This window comes from Lytechinus pictus, unplaced genomic scaffold (assembly GCF_037042905.1).
Source record: "Lytechinus pictus isolate F3 Inbred unplaced genomic scaffold, Lp3.0 scaffold_346, whole genome shotgun sequence".
NCBI lineage: Eukaryota > Metazoa > Echinodermata > Echinoidea > Temnopleuroida > Toxopneustidae > Lytechinus > Lytechinus pictus.
In genome coordinates, this window is record NW_026974465.1 from 25 (window position 1) to 18,855 (window position 18,831).

Sequence of the window (18,831 nt, forward strand, 5' to 3'; positions counted from 1 at the left end):
ATATGAAACATTAATAAAAGGTATTAAAAGAAGTACAAGCATAGTATGTACAGTTTTCTGTTTATGATTTAAAATTTGATTTCATAGATGCTTAACAGGATTCGGTATGACATCCAATCCCCCCTCATTGGGTGAGTTCAAAATGAAATGTTTAAAAGTGACCAATGAATCTAGACCTACAATACAAGTAAATCACCTAGCTCAAAGAATACAATCAAATTTCCATCTTTCATAATCACACTTTGAATAATAATAACCAATCAAGCCAGTCGACTTCTACTCAAAACAAAAACACACACCTATTACCAACACACATGTATATAGCAAAATAGAGGATAATCTGATAAAAATGTAAAATCTGTATTCTGAAATTTAGAGATCAAATGGGCAGCTCTCATGATGGGATCAAATAGCATGTATCTTGTGATTTTTGAAATTCATTTTGTGGTATGAAGATAAAAGATGGCTGTCATTTCTTCTTTGCAAGTAGAAAATCAAAATTGATTATACAAATAGCGAATATTCTTATTTCTGCGATGATGCAACATTTCTCATTTGCTGAAAGAAAGACTCTGCAACGCGTAATTGAATAGAGTATCTTTCTTTCACCTTACGCAAAATCTTGCACCATCGCACTCGTGCCTATTCGCTATTTGTATACCATCTGATTACTGGGGCCCGGCCCCCCCACTCATGTTATTTAGGGTACGCCTATGCTCGTTCCCTCCCTTTGAAAGCACCCCCTATCGAAGGTCTGCCAAAATTTCTGAACCCCACTTTCGAGGGCTTTTCGCAGGCTTTTTCTGCCTTGGAGACCCCCCTAAATCCAGAACACTACTCAATGTACCCCCTATCTCAGGTGAGCTCTCATTCCAACAAAAGGTCCGTACTTTACTTTTTCAAAATGAAATAATCCTGAATGAGCCTTCTAAACTAGCAGGAATTTCAGGAATTTGATCCCGGGATTTGATCAATTTTTCTATGTTATTAAAGATATTTTATAACCCCCTTTTAAAATTTCTCAGGAGTCCAAAGAGAGAGATAAAATAACACCCCCTTTTAAAAGAAATCTCCAGGTGAAAATACAAAAACACCCCCTTTTTTACAATTCACGGGCCGGACTTGTCCGAAATCTCCGGGTGAAAATACAAAAACACCCCCTTTTTTACAATTCGCGGGCCGGACTTGTTCCGCAAAAAAGTACCCCTTTACCGGACATTTCGAGAACACGCATGCAGTCCTTCCGACCCCAGAGTGGGGGGCCGGGTACTGGGGGCATCATCAAGGTCAAAGGTTGCTCACTGGTCTATATAGTTTACCTGTAACTTATATAATATTAAGTATTCATTACATATCTTAAATACTCAAATGACAAAAGATCAACAAGACATTATCACTACCATAAAGGTAGTATGATGTCTCTGTTATAATTAATGTTTAAAATGCAACTAACATTGTTTTCCTCACTCAATATCAATCAAAGTCATGTTGGTCATGCTAGACATTTTCACCTGATAGAATTTGAATTCATATTTCGCATATGCCTGTATCGCATAAATATATGCGATATATATTATTTGATAGAAGGAAGACCCAAGTTCAATACAAGTGCACCCTCTTGGTCGTAGGCTAAATTTTATCACTTGAATTTGCATTATTTATTTCACCATCATTATTTTAACATAATCAAGCATGTCTTGTGTGGATAATATTGTGGATAGATTGTGCCGACAGTTTTTTACCACAAGAATTGATTTTGGGGTTACAACCTCTACGAACCACGCTGGTGGAAATAATCTATACATGCATTGTAATATACAAATGATTACCATCAGTCCTTATATGTACCAATAGTTAATTTGGACTATATTCACTTCTGACAAGCTTTCACTATCACAGGACCATTTCAAAACTTTCTAATTACATCATTTGTTAATATTTGATATTACAAAACAAATTTCCACACTAGGATACGTCAATATTACAGAAATGCTGCTGATATTTCCATTTCACAGGGGTAAAAAAAGGAAGCAAATGTCATGTAGATTGGTACAGGGAACAGGGCTTTATATCAGTTAATTAAAAAAAAACTAGAGAAATTTACCTTCGTTACATTTTACTGTAGCAGCTCCTGGGAAAAATAGTAATTTCCACACAGTTAAAAACAAGAGATAGGCAGCAAGAACGCATTTTCAAGGGATGATGAAATACTTGACATATAGCAAATATCAATAATGGCAATATATTTCAGCAGTCAAAAATGTAGAGCAGCATTAAAAGCTGGTTAATGCGGTCTGTAGTGTTGCGAGCTAGTTTAACGCTTTTGTTCATTATCTACATCATGAATAAAAAAAAGAGACACAAGCTGCCAGATTTGATATGGACAATGAGAGATAAATCTCTGACAAAACACAGATATTCTAATATTGAAATGGTTTACAGGAAAGCACCAGTTTGGGACAAAATTCTACAAGGAATATGTATATATATATATATATATATGATAATAATTTGTTTCAGAAAAGTAGAAATGATTATTTGCTTTGGCTGGTAGCCCTTTAAAGTGAAGGTCACTCACGGGATGGTCCAATCGTCAGTCAAAATCAGGAATACACAATATGCATGGGAATGTGAATCCCATCTACGGCATACTGGTATTCTAATCAGGGTCCCGTATAAGCACAAAGGTTAGCGATTAATCACAAGCTTGATTTTCACGATTAGTTGTACACTGTAGGCAATGCAATCAATCATTGAAAAATATTCTACCATGATTGCTAAGCTTCGTGTTACGGGCCCCAGATCAGGAAATATCCTAGATGCCACGCAATGGATCCATCAATGCTCACCATAGGCGGCGGAAGCGGGGGGAGGGGGGGACGTGTCCCCCCCCCTAAATTTTAGGTGGGGGGGGGATGGTCCCCCCCTAAATTTTTTGTTGATAACTTTTTTTTTTTGCTTGTCAATTTTATTTCTTGCGTCCCCCCTAAAATTTTTTGTTGATAACCTTTTTTTTTTTTTTGCTTGTCAAAAAATTTTTTTGGTCCCCCCCTAAAATTTTTGGCTTCCGCCGCCAATGATGCTCACTAATTACAAATGGGTCAGGAATACGTGCTTGTGGAAAATATGTGAATTAACTACTACCTGGAGTCTTCCTCTCGGGCTAAACCGCATTTGTACAACTGTATTCCATCGAGTGGAACAATTTCATCCTGCTGCACGGCCAGGTCTGGTGAAGCTCGACCCATGCCAGCTTCAGGAACCCGTATTGTGCTTTCCGATGCCGTTGCAACCGCTTCATTGGCCTCATCCATGGTGCCACCGTTGCCGGGTGTAGCGGGACGGTAGAAAAAAAGGGCGAGGCTAAAGAGGGCCACAGCCGTTACTTTCATGATGAGACCAAGACCGAACATCCGCCAGGACAGGTTCTCGTCGTTGTATATCCAACAAGCACCCTCTGTGCTTCCTTCACTGCTACAGGTCTGCTGCCATTGCAGGCAAGCTCCATCCATCATGACTCCAACTAGAATGGGGCCTGGGGTAGCACCTGTAGAGACAAGGGAGGTGCATGGGAAGCAATTCTTATATTACCACTTAAGCACTGCATTTGACATCATTTAGACTCATTACTTTACCATTCAAGGCAATCTTAATCAAAATTGTTCACAATATACAAACAAGAAAGATATGTAATAAATGTAGTACCATAAATCAAGTTCAAGTTCATTTTTATTCAATTATAGAAACCACAAAATATACATATAAATCAACATGAAACAATCATATTTCAAGACACAATGTAATGATAAACATAGTCCCCAACATAGAAAACATGACAAGATCACATGGTTGCATATGTTGCGGATAATACATTACATGAATATACAGTTGTATCACTTTTACATAAATCGCAACATTAAACCGTTTCCACTATTGGTGATATATTTGAAGTCAACCTTGAAAGATGTAATAAAACCTGACATTGAGCCACCTTTTTAAAATCACATTTCAGAATTAAATTCCATATTAATGAAAGGAAGAAATTAAAGGAGGGGAGGAGAACTTACCTAATAGTTTGTTCAAAATAGAGTTGACTCCTAGAGCCATTGGCCTCTGAGAATCTGGAACACATCTGAAAGAATGGTCACATACAAATCATTATCATTTTAAAACCTGTCTAAGGCTCAGGCAACGGGTAGGTAATATGAACCATAAGCATGTAAGATCAAACATTTCAATATTACAAAAACGTTATAGACATTGTATCCATTTGTACCCATGAGAATTTTTCCAGCCGTCAGGATTTGAAATTCAATCTAGTGCCCTCTCTTAATAATGCTTATATTTTTCTTTACAATAAATATTTGGGCACTTATTTTACATATTTAGTGATTGAATATCAGAAAGTTCATGACAAATATTGCATCCTGAAATTTTCATCCTACTGAGAAGGTTGTTATAAGACAAGAAAGCAGATATTTGATGGCACCCGATCAAATGATATTTCAATGAAAATCAGTTAATTTATCTAGTAAATTTTTTATTAGATTTGTGTTGTGACTATCACCATCATCTGACCTGAGTAGAGTATTGACCAGTGCTACTCCTGGTAGAAAATGGAAGAACAATAAGAATGCAGCACCAGCAACAAAGATGGGCAGGAGGAAGCAGTCCGATTCACACGGGCCGTGTTGGACCTGGGTCGATGCAGTCAGGTTAGCCGAGATGAAATTCCTCAAGCATTCGCAATCACCATATGTCTGATAACGGAAGGAAAAAAAAGAGAGAAAAAAACCCTTCTATAGTTAAAACATTGTGGGGTTATTATTATTACTAATTATTATTATTATCATTATTGCTAGTATTATTATTATTGACAAATTCTTAGATATTGAGAAGTTTGCTCAAAACCTTCCATTTTCTTCTGAACTTTCTATGTGTCTAAAGCACTCTGCAGAGTAGGTGTGGTACTTTGTAACTTATGTTATCATCATTATTATTATCATCATCATCATTATTACTATTATTATTATCAATTATCATTTTTTTTTAAATTATCATTATTATTATTATCATTGAAAAATACCTGAATGATAATTAACTTCTTTACATTTGGAACATGAAAATTAATATAAAAAAGTAGACATGGAATATATAATGTAAACTAAGTGTTTAGATATTTGGCTTGCAATAATTACAACAGAGTTTACTAGACTGCTGTGGCATACTTCACTCATTCACCCATTGATCTAAATATCCACTGGAGCTAAACTTCTAGAGATGGAAAAATTCACTCTTTTTTGTATTTTTCTCGGTTTCATGATCATAATCCAAATAATCAAAAACTTGGTGCCCTCCTTCCTTAACTATTTTTCCACAATTATATTCCATACAATTTTGTACCATTATTGTATCTTTCCATACGATAAAAGAAGGCAAATGCTAATATCACTTACCCCATTCCCATAATCCACTTTACATCCAGCATAGCATGGGTCAAAATACTCGGCAATGCCACCTTCAACGCATACTGGATTGTACTGCTCGGTATTACAAGTACAACCCAAGTTGCATTCATCATCGAGACGTTTATCTTGATGATACTCCATCAGACTATCAAAAAATAGTGGAAGAGAAGATTGAAATCAAAGTTTGTCATTATCTTAAAGTAATGGCTCATATCAAAACATCTTAGAACAGACACACATGTGGATAAGTTCTGATTATAATGAATAAAATCAACTAAAAAGCAAACTAATGTGACCTCATGTTACTATAATTAATCATCAGCAAGATGGAAAAAAAATTACATATTTTGTTCATCATCAACACTGTCATTTTGAACAGATATTATCCACTTTCTAATATGATCTAACTCTCCACAAACCAACAAATAATTGCTCATGAGCAGCAGCACCACATATATCATCCCAATCAAGAGATGCATTATTCTAATTGGCAAAATAACAATGGTGATGGTATCTTCATCAATAAAATGTCCTATGTAAATTATTCTTGTTACTTTTTCATGAATATAAAAAGGAATACACAATCCCAACAATCTTCATTTTACTATCTCAAGTTCACATTTCAAGTTCATGTTGCCCACACAAAAATATTTTCCAATGATATCATGACTATCTTTTACAAGTTTTAAATGCTTTTGATTAGTAAATTTTTTTTCATGACTTAGATTTTGAAATACATCTTTTAACTTAATATTTTTGTTTTCATTTTCATTCATGGCAATATTAATCCATGGACTCTACTTTGACGTTTTACCTCACATTCAGGAGAAAATCTAAATATTTCATATAATAAAATACAAAGGAAATAGTGAGTGGGTAATATCATTGGTTCCCTCATTTGCATACTGACCAGGACGTGTCCTTAACTGATAACACCTTAATGACAGGAACATTATAAAGACTGATGATTTGATGGAAATGTGACACTTACTTGTGTCCATCGTAGGAGGCCGTTACACCTATTACCGGCAGCTGGGGGCAACGCAAGAGCACGGTCCCTAGTAGCACAATGGTCACCAAGCCAGAAACGATAGCAAACGTCAGCATACCACGGACCTTCAAGTTGAATTTCTTGGTCAGAATACCACCAAGGAGAACGCCCCCGGATAAACCCGGAAGCATTGCGATACCTGTCCAAATGAAGGATTGTATAATATTATATTTAAGGATTTTATTGAATTGTATATATTTTTGTCAAATAAAAAACAATTACAATGATACATATTTACAATTACAAAGAAAAGATCAGTAAAAAGACAGGTTTGCCCTACTCAGCATTGATAACCTAACATTGTTTTACAGAGGGATTTAATGTTAACATATCAAGCAAGAAATGAAGCAGGAAATGCAAACTACCAATACAATTTACCTGCAATAAAGATATTGATAAAAAAAATATTAAGGAAAAACATTTTTACAATATATACACAACAAGATTAGAGAGTAAATAAGAGATTTGAACTTAAAAATACAGAAACTCTGGGATGATGTTTTTAAGGCCTTCTCTAATGTGTCAATATTTTCCAATAGTCTGTTTTGGGTTTGTGTAAAACAAAGTTACAAGAATTATGGAGTAAAACATTATGAGATGGTTGAAACATTTAGGATATTATCAGGGAAAACATATCACTTATTGATTTGTAAACATATACATTTCAAGATATTCTAAGAGAAGCAAACCAATATAAGGGCAAAGTGGGTTTATTTCAATCCCAGACGCCAATGGTAGTCTTCGAAAGTTACAAATGATCCCAGCTAAATTACTATTTGGTTTTGTACAAATTGTACTTGGAATATATAATAGGATATAAAACTTCATTAAAAGTGCAAGAAATCTTATCATTTTCATTGAGCCCTGGAGTAATAATCCTTAGGGTAGCTTTGCCAAGCTAACCAATATGTGTACCTCGAGGATATGAAATGGAAATATAATGGCTTTGAATCCAACTTATCATTGTCCTACACATCGTACCACACATATAACGACATTGTTACTTAATATTGGGATAATTGAATTTCAATTGTGGGGAATGGGTGGTAATAAGAGAGCTGGGGCTATTTTCAAGCAGACAGTTTTGTTGATGGTAATTAAGTTGCATGTTCACAAAGTAGCTGCAGCTTTTGCTTTTATGCCCAATAGTGAATAATGAACATGTACAAACCAAAGAAAAGAAGCAGGAAATTCAAAATTGAAATTGAAGCAGAATAAAACTGAACATTGTTTTATTGAAAATTTGTTCATAAAATCCCCCCAAAGTGTGCATGAAATCCCTGAATTTCACTTACGAAAATGCAAAAAAACCAACAAAACCTCTTAGGACAAGCTCTGTCGCATCACCCCCTTGCTTCGGAATTTCTTCAATTTTTTAAAGGTGTTTTGCCCCCCCCCCCCATGACAACAATTCATGTGTACGGCCATGAGGAGATGCATGAAGCATCTTTGCAATCCGCTCTCTTCCTAGGTATTGGTTTGGTTGAAATAGAGTAATTGTTTAGTTGTCAACTTACCAATTAGAAAATTTGCTGCACTTGCTGTCTGACGAAACTGATTCTGTGTAAACTTGGGCATGAAGGCTGCACAACCTGAAACAAGCATGGTATCTGCACAGATGCCTGTATTCAAGGCAAGAGAATATGATTTTAGCATTTATCACCTGTCTCAACCATTGTACCAAAAGTCTGAGACCCCACCAAATTATGGTGGCAGCAGTGGGATGATTTGGTATGATGAGACTACTGTCCTATGTGATCTGGGCCCGGTCTTACAAAGAGTTGTATTTGATCTATTCAAGCATGACTATGAAAATCCTTATTTGTCATATTTCTTCAAACAGAAAATTTACACGTCGTTCTGGAAACATCAAGGACCTCTTTAATTTGTCTAGACAATGATGTATGAGTGTAAATCATATACATCAATTTGAATAAGTCTACGCATTCAAAACTTTGCTGGCTTACCATAGTTATGATTGATCAGATTGAATGCAACTCTTTGCATGATGAAGCAAAGAATAATTCTTGAATTCTCAATGATCTTACCTATACACATTACCGTCGAGTTCGCAGCAAGGTATTTGAGTGAGCTGATAAAATCATTAGGTTGTGAACCAAACCCTGGTTGTTAAGTCTCATAACAATCCTGGATCTGCCCCTGGCCCCCCACCAAATTATGGTGGCAGCGGTGGGATGGTGGTGTGTTGAGAATACTGCCCTATGTGACCAGAATTATTCTTAAAACTTTCTCTGGAGTCTTACCTAATATAGTACATATTACTGTCGGGCTGACAGCAAGGCATTTGAGTGAGATGATGAAATCAGTTGGCCTTAAAAAACAAACCCTAGTCTCACAAATAAATCTGTTATGAAATCTAGATCTACCGTGGCCTCCATCAACAAACAAATTATTTTTGAATCCTCAATTGTCTTACCTAAGATAATACATATTACTGTCGAGTCGACAGCAAGATATTTGAGTGAGCTGAACAAATCATTTGGTCATGAACCAAACCCTGGTCGTTAAGTCTCATAAATATATCCCATATGATATCCTGGATCTGCCCCAGGCCCCAGCCAAATTATGGTGGCAGCGGTGGGATGATTAGTGTGTTGAGAATACTGCCCAGAATCATTCTTGAACTCTCAATTGTCTTACCTAAGATAGTACACATTACTGTCGGATTGACAGCAAGGTATTTGAGTGAGATGATGAAATCAGTTGGTCTTGAACCAAAGCCTGGTCGTTCTGTCTCATGAGCCCCTCCTCGTGCATGAACTTGACTTTCTTTACCCGCTCTTATTCTGGCAGTATCTAAAGCACAAAGTTTGTAAAAATGTATTAATATATAATCACTTCTGCTCAAGCAATATCCTGGATACTGTCTGTCAAACATCAGCATGCATTACCTTTTTCATTACCTTTATACTCATTGTTTTGCTTTTTCTGGGTGGCTTTTAACTTTTCATGATCTCCATAATCATTGTTTTGCATTTCTGGGTGATGGCCTACCTGGTAATTCTCGTGGGAACAAGCTAAGCGGAATCCCGAAAAGGAAAGCTGGAACTGCGGCTATGATGAAGCCTATCCACCAAGCACCCACCCAGCCGGGATCCGATGTGCTAATATCAGTACTACACAGTGGAACAAGAAAAATTAAAACAAACATTTCACAAAACATGAATAAAAGTCAGGGCTTGGTAAGAGAAGGGGTATTATTTCAATGATAGCTTAATATTCATGTTAGTATTTGGTAAAAGTTTTAATAACAGATAGTACTACACAGTGGTATAAAAAAATTAATTCACAAAATTCACAAAACATGTCTTGAAGGCAGAGCTGGGCAAGAGAAAGTTTTTTTAGTGCATAACCTTACCATTCAGGTTTTAGAACATGTATTTGATGACAGTTTGATTGTTGGATAAACGTAGTACCTATAAGACATCATGTCCTTGTCAGCATTTAAAATGGTGCAGCTATATGTATGAAGATTCAAAAGAACTTCTTTCAAAACATTAGTAAACAGAATCATTAGCCCTACAATCGTCTATTATCCTTTATTAATTCTTTATGACTTCAGGTATCATTACGCAAAAAAAATATTTGTGAGAGAAACAAGAACTGATAACACAACTGACTGTAACAAGAATACAAGCTAAAGTTAAGTTAAATCTAAGACATAAAGCTATGGATCAAGCAGTTTAGAAATCAATTAAATCAATGTTTTTTTTTGGCACATCTAACATATTTCACACAATAATAATACATAGGGTTTGATCAAACAATCTCTGTGCTATGAACTAACAAACAACTCACATAAATTGAAATCTGAAATAACTAGAAAGCATATTGCCCTTACCCTTGTAGCTAATACATCGCAGAAAATAAATAAGTGTTTGATTTTTAGTGTTACCTGAACGGATTTGAAAAATTGGTGAATATATTTAGAAAGACACCCATCAACATGTAGCCAGCTGCAGGTCCCAAAGATGCCACAGCCAAAAATATACCTGTGAATGACACACACACAAAAAAGGAAGATATCATACACTAATCCATTATTACCTCATGATTACCACATGAATAAAAAAAATATATATATACCAGTTTTATTTCTGTCATAATACATTAATATGTTGCAAAGAATCATAGCAATTTCTTGTCTTGTAATCATTATTTCTTTAATGACTTGTTATCATTATTTCTATGGTGTCATCATCATCATCATGATTACTAGTCATCTTGATCACCACCATAAATTTTACTCTTGTTCTTGTGGTTCTTTTTAACTATGGTTGTTTGTGATTAAGAGTGTGATTAAGTTTTAGACCAATGGTATATTGATGAAACATGAGGATGTTTAAATGTTGCTGTTTCTATTTCAATCCAATTTCAATTGAAAATATTGCAAAAACATTTGGTCAAAGAAAAGGATTAGGAAAAAAGAATAGTGATGACATAGGGTTACTTACAACACAAACAACCTTCAAAAGAATTGGTGCACCAATGCCCAAAATAATTTTTCTTCTACCCCCAAACAAAAAAACAAGATAAGAAAAATTATAAAAAATAACATAAATGATAACATAATATGTTATGAAAATAATTTATTTTAGAAATATGTTAACATAAAAAAATAAAGACAGAAAACTCAATAAAGTTAAGACAGGAAGACAGAAAGACAGCTAATAAATAAAATGAATAAACAAATAGATAGATAAATAACTAAATAAATAAAAAGAAAGAAAGAAAGAAAGAAATCCCCTAAACCAACACTAAGGAATTGTTTCATGAAATATTTTGTTGGTGATTCTCTCTGACTTATTAGCTCTCAGCTAATCAGATATAACCTTATATAAATAAGCTTATGTTGGTGAAAATCACAGAATTTCTCAAGAAATGCTCCTGTATAACACTCACTTACCCATGTACAATCCTGTCTGTTCCAAGCACACACTTTCATCCAGCATAGAAACTCCCAAGGTATTCAGCGGAAGCGATCCAATGGCCATTAACGTTTGTCCAGCCATGAAAACGTACATATACTGCGCTAAACTCGACGGCCTCTCATCCATGACATCATCACACGACATCGTGACGTCGCCACCGGCGGCAGCCGCGGCTTCGGCATCCACTCCGCATGTCGGCGACACCCTCGATGTCGTGTAACGGTAGTTTCCCGTGGTGACGTGCGGGAGGGCGTAGATGAGCGCACCGGCGCCGATGATGATACATCCAGTCCCAAGCCAGCGCGGCTTGTTGCCACGACCACCAACAAAAGTGACGAAGAGGACGAGGATGATGCTAGTTACGTCGAAACTACTGATTATGATTCCCAGATCTCGACTACGTAGCTGGAAGCGACGTTCGATGGAGGTCAGGGAACTTGTAACGAAGCCGGTAACCAGCATCGCCTGACAAGGAAAAGCCAAATAAACATTTCAAAATTATAACCATTACATTAGCGCAATGAGCAAAATATTTTGAGGGGCCAGATATGGCGGATGAAGGAACAGTTTAAACCCGGGGGGGGGGGGCAGTTCCATTGACGAGTGGATACCATGCGCGACCATTGGGTCTCGAAAAGCACCCTAAACACTAGACCAAAAGCTTCGGTCTCTGTTATGTTGGTTGTTCAGCTGAACTCCGTTGGCTCCACTATACGAGGCGAAATAAAAAATAAAAAATGTTTAAAAAAAAAATCCTCGAAACAGACGGCTGCCAGCTGTCTACTACACACACATTTTCCATATTCTGAAAATGCACCCCTTAACATTAAGTATTGGCGTGTAAAACCCTACCCTTAACAAGTATTGGAAACAAAACGATACTCTTGGCAAGTATTCCCTGAATCGACCCCTAAAAAAGTACAGCGTTATTTATATATATGTCATGGACGTCGGTCGTCGGTTTTACCTATACGGCCCCACATCCCACACCTCGCGCAAATCGTACTCTAAACACGTAGTGTTGACTATTGGGGCAAAAAGTACATCCTTTATAAAACATTTTAGTCTTATTTTTTAAAACCCTCGCAAATTTTCCTAGTGAAAATAGATACCCTTTTTTTTCTTCAATATTTTAGTGTTTTGACACCCTTTTAACGTTACGTACGTAACGCGCCCTATCTTGAAAAAGACATCCTTTTTACTTTTTTTTTTTTTTTTTGGGGGGGGGGGTCACGCATGGTATCCACTCGTCAATGTAAGCTTTGTGTTACAGGCCCTATATAGATCTGCTTTTCGTGTGCAAAATTCTTTCATGCGATACCAGCATGCTATTCCAAATTGTTGAAATCCCGCTTTCATGCATGTACGACTGGTCATCATAGTATATGCCTGCCTGAGCTCGCGGCGGGGCTGTACTATCATGACTATCATGACTCCAGCTGGCTGGAGACATTCGAAATGTAGATTATGACATGGATAAGTGGTTTTTTAAACAAATCGAGTACATATTGAGGAAAAACTTACTGAATTCAGACTTGGAAATATATTATTACAGTCCATCGAATCGATGTTGCATCTAATGTGGATTATTGGTGGATCACTGGCAATATATTCCATGTGTCAGATCACCTCTCCAGCTAAACCATTTCGCATGCGCTGATATGTACACAGCATATGCAATAGGCCTATCCGTCTGAAACCCATCCGACTTTGCGTTTTTTTTCTCCTTTCCCTGCTCCTCCTACAACAAACGATATGCCTCTAGCACACACAATGTAATGGGCATTATGTTTTACTTTCCCCCGAAATGGGGGATAAGATTCAAATTTTCGGGGGGACCACTTCCATTGACGAGTGGGTACCAGGCGCGACCATGGGGTTTCGAAAAGCACCCTAAACAAGGGAAGCGAGTCTTTTCCAGATTATAAAAATGCATCCCTTAACAAGTATTTGGCTTGTGTTGGAAATGTATCCATTTTTTCAGCATTTAAACATCGTTTTTGACACCCTTATAACGTTACATATAGGCCTATTCGTAACGTACTTGCCCACTCTTTCCCTTTTACGCGTGGTCGCGCCTGGTATCCACTCGTCAATGGAAGTGGTCCCCCGGGCGGCCTCTCGAGCTCTGGGAGGAACCAAATGTGGCTCTGGAAAGTCGTCCTAAATCGGATAGTATTTTGCACACGAACCGCAGATTTCTGTTTCCGTTGCAGATGCGAAAGCTAAACAAAATCCTCATATGTTACACAATTTAAATTGCAGGACAGCCTTTTACGAAGGGCACAAAAGTCTCTTCCAAAATCAACTACCGTCGTAAATATGCGTTCGCGTTCTCCAGCGAAAAGTGGGGCATTGCTGTAATGAGTGTGTGAGGCCCCTCCAAAGATAGGGCACCCCTACAAATTCACTCAGCTTTACTTATTCACATATACCATCCATTCATTTTCAGTGTATTATATAACCCTCAATTAGAACACTTGTACACCCCTATTTTATAGTGGAGCAACCCAAAACCTCCATCTCAGTTGTCAAGCATGTGGTTGGTCATCATTACCTTGCTGATGCCCATACAAACTACATGTGACTGACAATTGTTTCTCTCTTCATTATTATTTACAGGTAAGAAAAGATACATTTTTATTGTTATTATTACCCAAAACTGTTATAGAGATATATGCTGTTGATATGATTGTGATGATACTTTTGTCGTAGTGATATGTCTTCCTGGAAGTATATAGACTGATTGGATAGGATGAACATTATAATTGAGAGTATACTGTTATATATCACTGACATCTCAATAGAGAGATATTCACCAATAGTTAGAACATATATATATTATTAGCTATAATTGTTACTGAGGCTTTTGGTATAGAAACAGAAATAGGTATTGATCAGTATATTACTTTGACATTTCTTTTTAAATATGTATTTGACTGTATTGTATATAATATTAGATTCTGTACTAAGAGGTGCATGGGCATATATATACCTGTACTGCATACTCTTGTTCTTTGTTCTTCTCAAGAAAGTATCTGTTATCAACGTGTTATGTAAATAGGCTCTTCAACTTTCAGCTTGTTACCTTGACTCCTGGAACTTGTGTTTACTTTTAAGATATGTTAGGAGTTAGTGGTAGATTAGGAATTATTAAGCCATATAGCATGCTGGAAGACAGTGGTAGTGTGTTAGTGTATATTGGTTAGTGATTCCAAGAGTGAGAGAGTTAACTTAGGGAGAATTAAGGGATCACCTCAGAAATGGCAAGGGATTCTTTTTGGATGTCAGAACAAAGAAAGTTCTCAACTTGTACATAAAAGTTCCATAAGAATCAGGGACCATCTTAACAGTTTAGATTTGAGGCTTTAGGATGTATTCCCCTGCATCCATTGGTCATGTGTTCTCTTATCGTTTAGTCTAGTAGTTCAGACTTTATTTCTTTAATGTTTGGTTATTAGGATTAGAGATTATTAATAAGAATTAGGAGATATTCTAACATGTAATTTAGACTGAATGTTAGACGTTTTAGTTGTATTGATTAGTAGTTACATTCGTTTATTATCTAAGTATTTTAAAGAACAATTAAATATAATCATAAGTTGAGAAATTAGTGATAGATAATGTATTTCCTTAATATTGATTGTTATTTGACATGGTTTTTGTGACATTCTTTTAATAAACGTATGATCATTACCTTGCTGATGCCCATACAAACTACATGTGACTGACAATTGTTTCTCTCTTCATTATTATTTACAGTTTTAACGCCCATCCCACCCAGGGAGGGGTAACATTTTGGCGACCCTGCCAGGACAGCAACTTTAGATGTAAATCTTCAAGACTGCTGTCTATGGACGACCACCTGGAATCGGTGAGGATGCGACTACGCCCATTTGAAGCTTAAACATCTGAACTCAAATCATTGATGCTGTGAAGGTGACTGGAAGGAAGGTGTGGACAGGAAACTGCAAGACTACCTAAAAGAGTTTACAAGGGCAGACTAGTGGTAGTAGAACCAGTTATAGGATCCACAACATAGCTTTCGTCAACATGGCAGACATCGAGGATTTGGTGTTCGAGGTGGAGGAGGCGATATTTGGTCTGGCAGTAGGACAACTGCCATTGGTTTGCACGCACCTAGCTATCCCGTCATCGGAGACAGAGGGGAAGCCCAGGAAGTTTCTGGTCCGTCGACTTCAACGGCTAGTAAGGGAGCTGGGAGATAATGAGGCTGGTGCAGCCACGTTGGCAGCATTAAGGGACATTCTTCAAGGGTTGAAGGACGAGAGTCCAGAAGAGGTACTAGACCAGCACATGCCTGTTGTAAGAGACGAGGAGAAGCCTTCAATTCCAGTTCCTGTTCAACCCATGCAGATGATGAGAAAGGAGCTGCGAATTAGTGGCCAAGTGGGTGATTCAAGTCACAAGGACAGGCTAACTCTATCTAGCCTCAACTACCAGATAGATGCAGCCCTTTTGAAAGGATATTCAGAAGCTGAGGTGGTGGAGAGTGTTTTGAAGGCCATTCACCCAAGCCTAAGGCTTCGATCGTATTTGGAAAGCTGCTCCAACCTCAATCTCGGGACTCTCAAGGCTTTCTTGAAATCGCATTATCAGGAGCAGGATGCAACTGAATTATATCAAGAGCTTTCACAGGCGACCCAGGGGAAGACTGAATCAGCGCAGAGCTTTGTGATGCGGGCTCTGGATCTGCGCCAGCGGATAATCCGGGCCTCTGAGGACACAACAACTGGGCTGAAATATGACATCAGCCTTGTGCAGAACATGTTCATTCACACGATCATTACTGGGCTGTGCAATGACCAGATCAGACAAGATCTTAAATCATCTTTGTCTGTGACAACCAGTGATGAGGAGCTCCTGGAAAAGCTGCACACTGCAGTTGCCCTGGAATCAAAGCGGCAACTGAAAGCGGGGATCCGACCCGCAGCACGGGTGAATGTCATCACGGAGGACAATGCAGAACCTGCAAAGCAAAAGAATAAGCACCCGGAGTTGGAGATGATGAAGGGCTTTGCGGCACAACTGGCTGAACTCAAAGCGTGTGTGGCAGCCTTGCAGGATCGGAGACCCGCACCTGGACAAACGCCGGCAGATGGCAGGCCGCCCCGGCCTAAGGGATGTGAGAGATGTCGAGAGCAAGGTCGGGGAAATGACTGTCGTCACTGTTTCAAGTGTGGTTCGTCTGAACATTATGCCCGTGGATGCAGGAAGAGGAACCAGGGAAACGGGCAAGGGTCAACCCGAGGGGACCGGGTTTAACCCTAATTGATCAGCTCCCCAAAGAGAATGTGACATTGAACCAGATATACGTAACCCCAAGACACCGGAAACTTGTTGAACTCGTTGGAGAACGTTGCATGGTAAAATGCAAAATGAACGCCATTGATGCAACAGCGTTGTGGGACACAGGAGCCCAGGTGTCTGTGGTGACGGAGGCATGGTGGAAAGAAAAGCTACCTGATGTTGCTCTTCAGAAGGTAGAAGATCTACTTGGACGTGGACTCAGAGTTGCAGCTGCAAATGAGACTGTCATGCCTTACATTGGATGGATTCCGATTGATTTGCAGTTGTCCTTTAGGAGCCCAACGTTATCGGTGCCATTCCTTGTTGCTACAGATGACCTCCGAGAACCCATCATCGGCTCCAACGTCATTGGAGAGGTAATTAACAACTTCAATGGTGATCAAATCCCATTCAGTACTCTACAAGCATCAATTCCAAACCTATCCCAAGACAAGGCCCTAAAGTTGTTGAACGTCATCAAAGCAAGGGAGACTGAAGAGATCTGCTGTGTGCGGACTGGAAGATCAGTTGTGAGAGTTCCAGCGAACTCAACAATCAACCTAGCTACCAGAGTACGAGCCAGGTCTAACATCGAAGACACCCAAGTCTTATTTGAGCCCAACTGTGATGGCGAGTGGCCTGAAGGACTAGAGATTGAGCCGTATCTACTGCGACTTTCTCAAGGGAACTCCTGCCGGATTCACATTCCCGTTTCGAATCATTCAGACCGACCACTTGTCATCCCAAGTCGCACTATACTAGGCCAGGTACTCCATGTTCGGTCTGTTTTGCCTGGCTACCCTCCACCTGTGCATGATGAAATGTTTGTCAACTCTAGTTCAGTGTCTGCAGAGTCTGCCGATTCTTCAAACAAGGACCAGACATTTCAACTCCCCCATTTGCCTGAGGAGCAGAGATCGGTAGTGCAGGAGTTACTCAGACAGGAAGAGGCGAGTTTCTCCAAGAGCGACAAAGATATGGGTTCAATTCCTGAATTGCAGATGACTCTGAGACTAAGCGACGATACTCCAGTGCAGCGTACTTACCAGTCGATACCACGTCCATTGTATCAGGAAGTAAAACTGTACCTGCAGGATCTCCTGGATAGAGGGTGGATCACAAAGTCAGAGTCCCCCTATGCCTCTCCGGTAGTCTGCGTGAGAAAGAAAGATGGAGGATTACGTCTCTGCATTGACTATCGTGAGCTGAACCGGAAGACGATTCCTGATAGACAGCCGATCCCTCGTATGCAGGATATCCTCGACAGTCTCGGAGGAAATCGCTGGTTTACTACTTTGGACCAGGGTAAAGCGTACCACCAAGGCTACATGGCAGAAGAGAGTCAACCAATGACAGCATTCGTAACTCCATGGGGACTTCATGAATGGAAACGAATTCCATTTGGGTTACGGAATGCACCAGCAACCTACCAGAGATGCATGGAAACAATTCTTGATGGCCTGAATCACAACATCTGTGAGGTATATCTTGACGATATAATTGTGTATAGCCAGAGCTTTGAAGAACATCTCACCCATCTCAGAACTGTTCTGCGACGCCTAAGTGAGCATGGGGTGAAGCTGAAACCATCAAAATGTAGCCTCTTCCAGAGCGAAGTCAAGTTCCTGGGAAGAATCATCTCAGCAGATGGATATCGAGCGGATCCCAAGGAGACACAGGCCCTCACAACCATCAGAGATAAGAGGCCAGAGACGGTAGGTGATCTGAGGAAACTTCTTGGTCTCACAGGCTACTACCGAAGGTACCTCCAGGATTATGCAAAGCGGGCGAAGCCACTATACGAGCTTCTGAAATCACATAACCCACCAAGTACCCCGAACCCTAGAGCAAAGTCTAAGAAGGCGGGAAAGAAGCAGCAACATGGCCAAGCTCCATCCAGTACTAGAATTATATGGACTCAGAAACATCAAGCTGTTATCGACTCTATTATTGAGGAACTTATCAACCCACCTGTCATGACCTACCCAGATTTTGACCAGGAATTTATACTTCACACAGATGCATCACAGGAAGGTCTTGGTGCTGTGCT

The 18,831-nt window shown here is 38.8% G+C and overlaps 1 protein-coding gene across 1 annotated transcript; it reads right to left on the reverse strand.

Annotated features, from left to right (window-relative positions):
- Positions 1–2,957: 2,957 nt before the first annotated feature.
- On the reverse strand, positions 2,958–12,082 carry LOC135159721 (solute carrier organic anion transporter family member 4A1-like). Its single transcript, XM_064115625.1, has 10 exons — positions 11,447–12,082; positions 10,436–10,532; positions 9,535–9,656; positions 9,181–9,336; positions 8,037–8,141; positions 6,460–6,658; positions 5,457–5,613; positions 4,579–4,760; positions 4,068–4,132; positions 2,958–3,547 (listed from the first exon to the last, which is right to left on the reverse strand). Exons 1-10 carry the CDS (start codon positions 11,931–11,933, stop codon positions 3,141–3,143), a joined length of 1,977 nt encoding a protein of 658 aa, XP_063971695.1. The 5' UTR covers positions 11,934–12,082; the 3' UTR covers positions 2,958–3,140.
- Between the last annotated feature and the right edge of the window lie 6,749 nt (positions 12,083–18,831).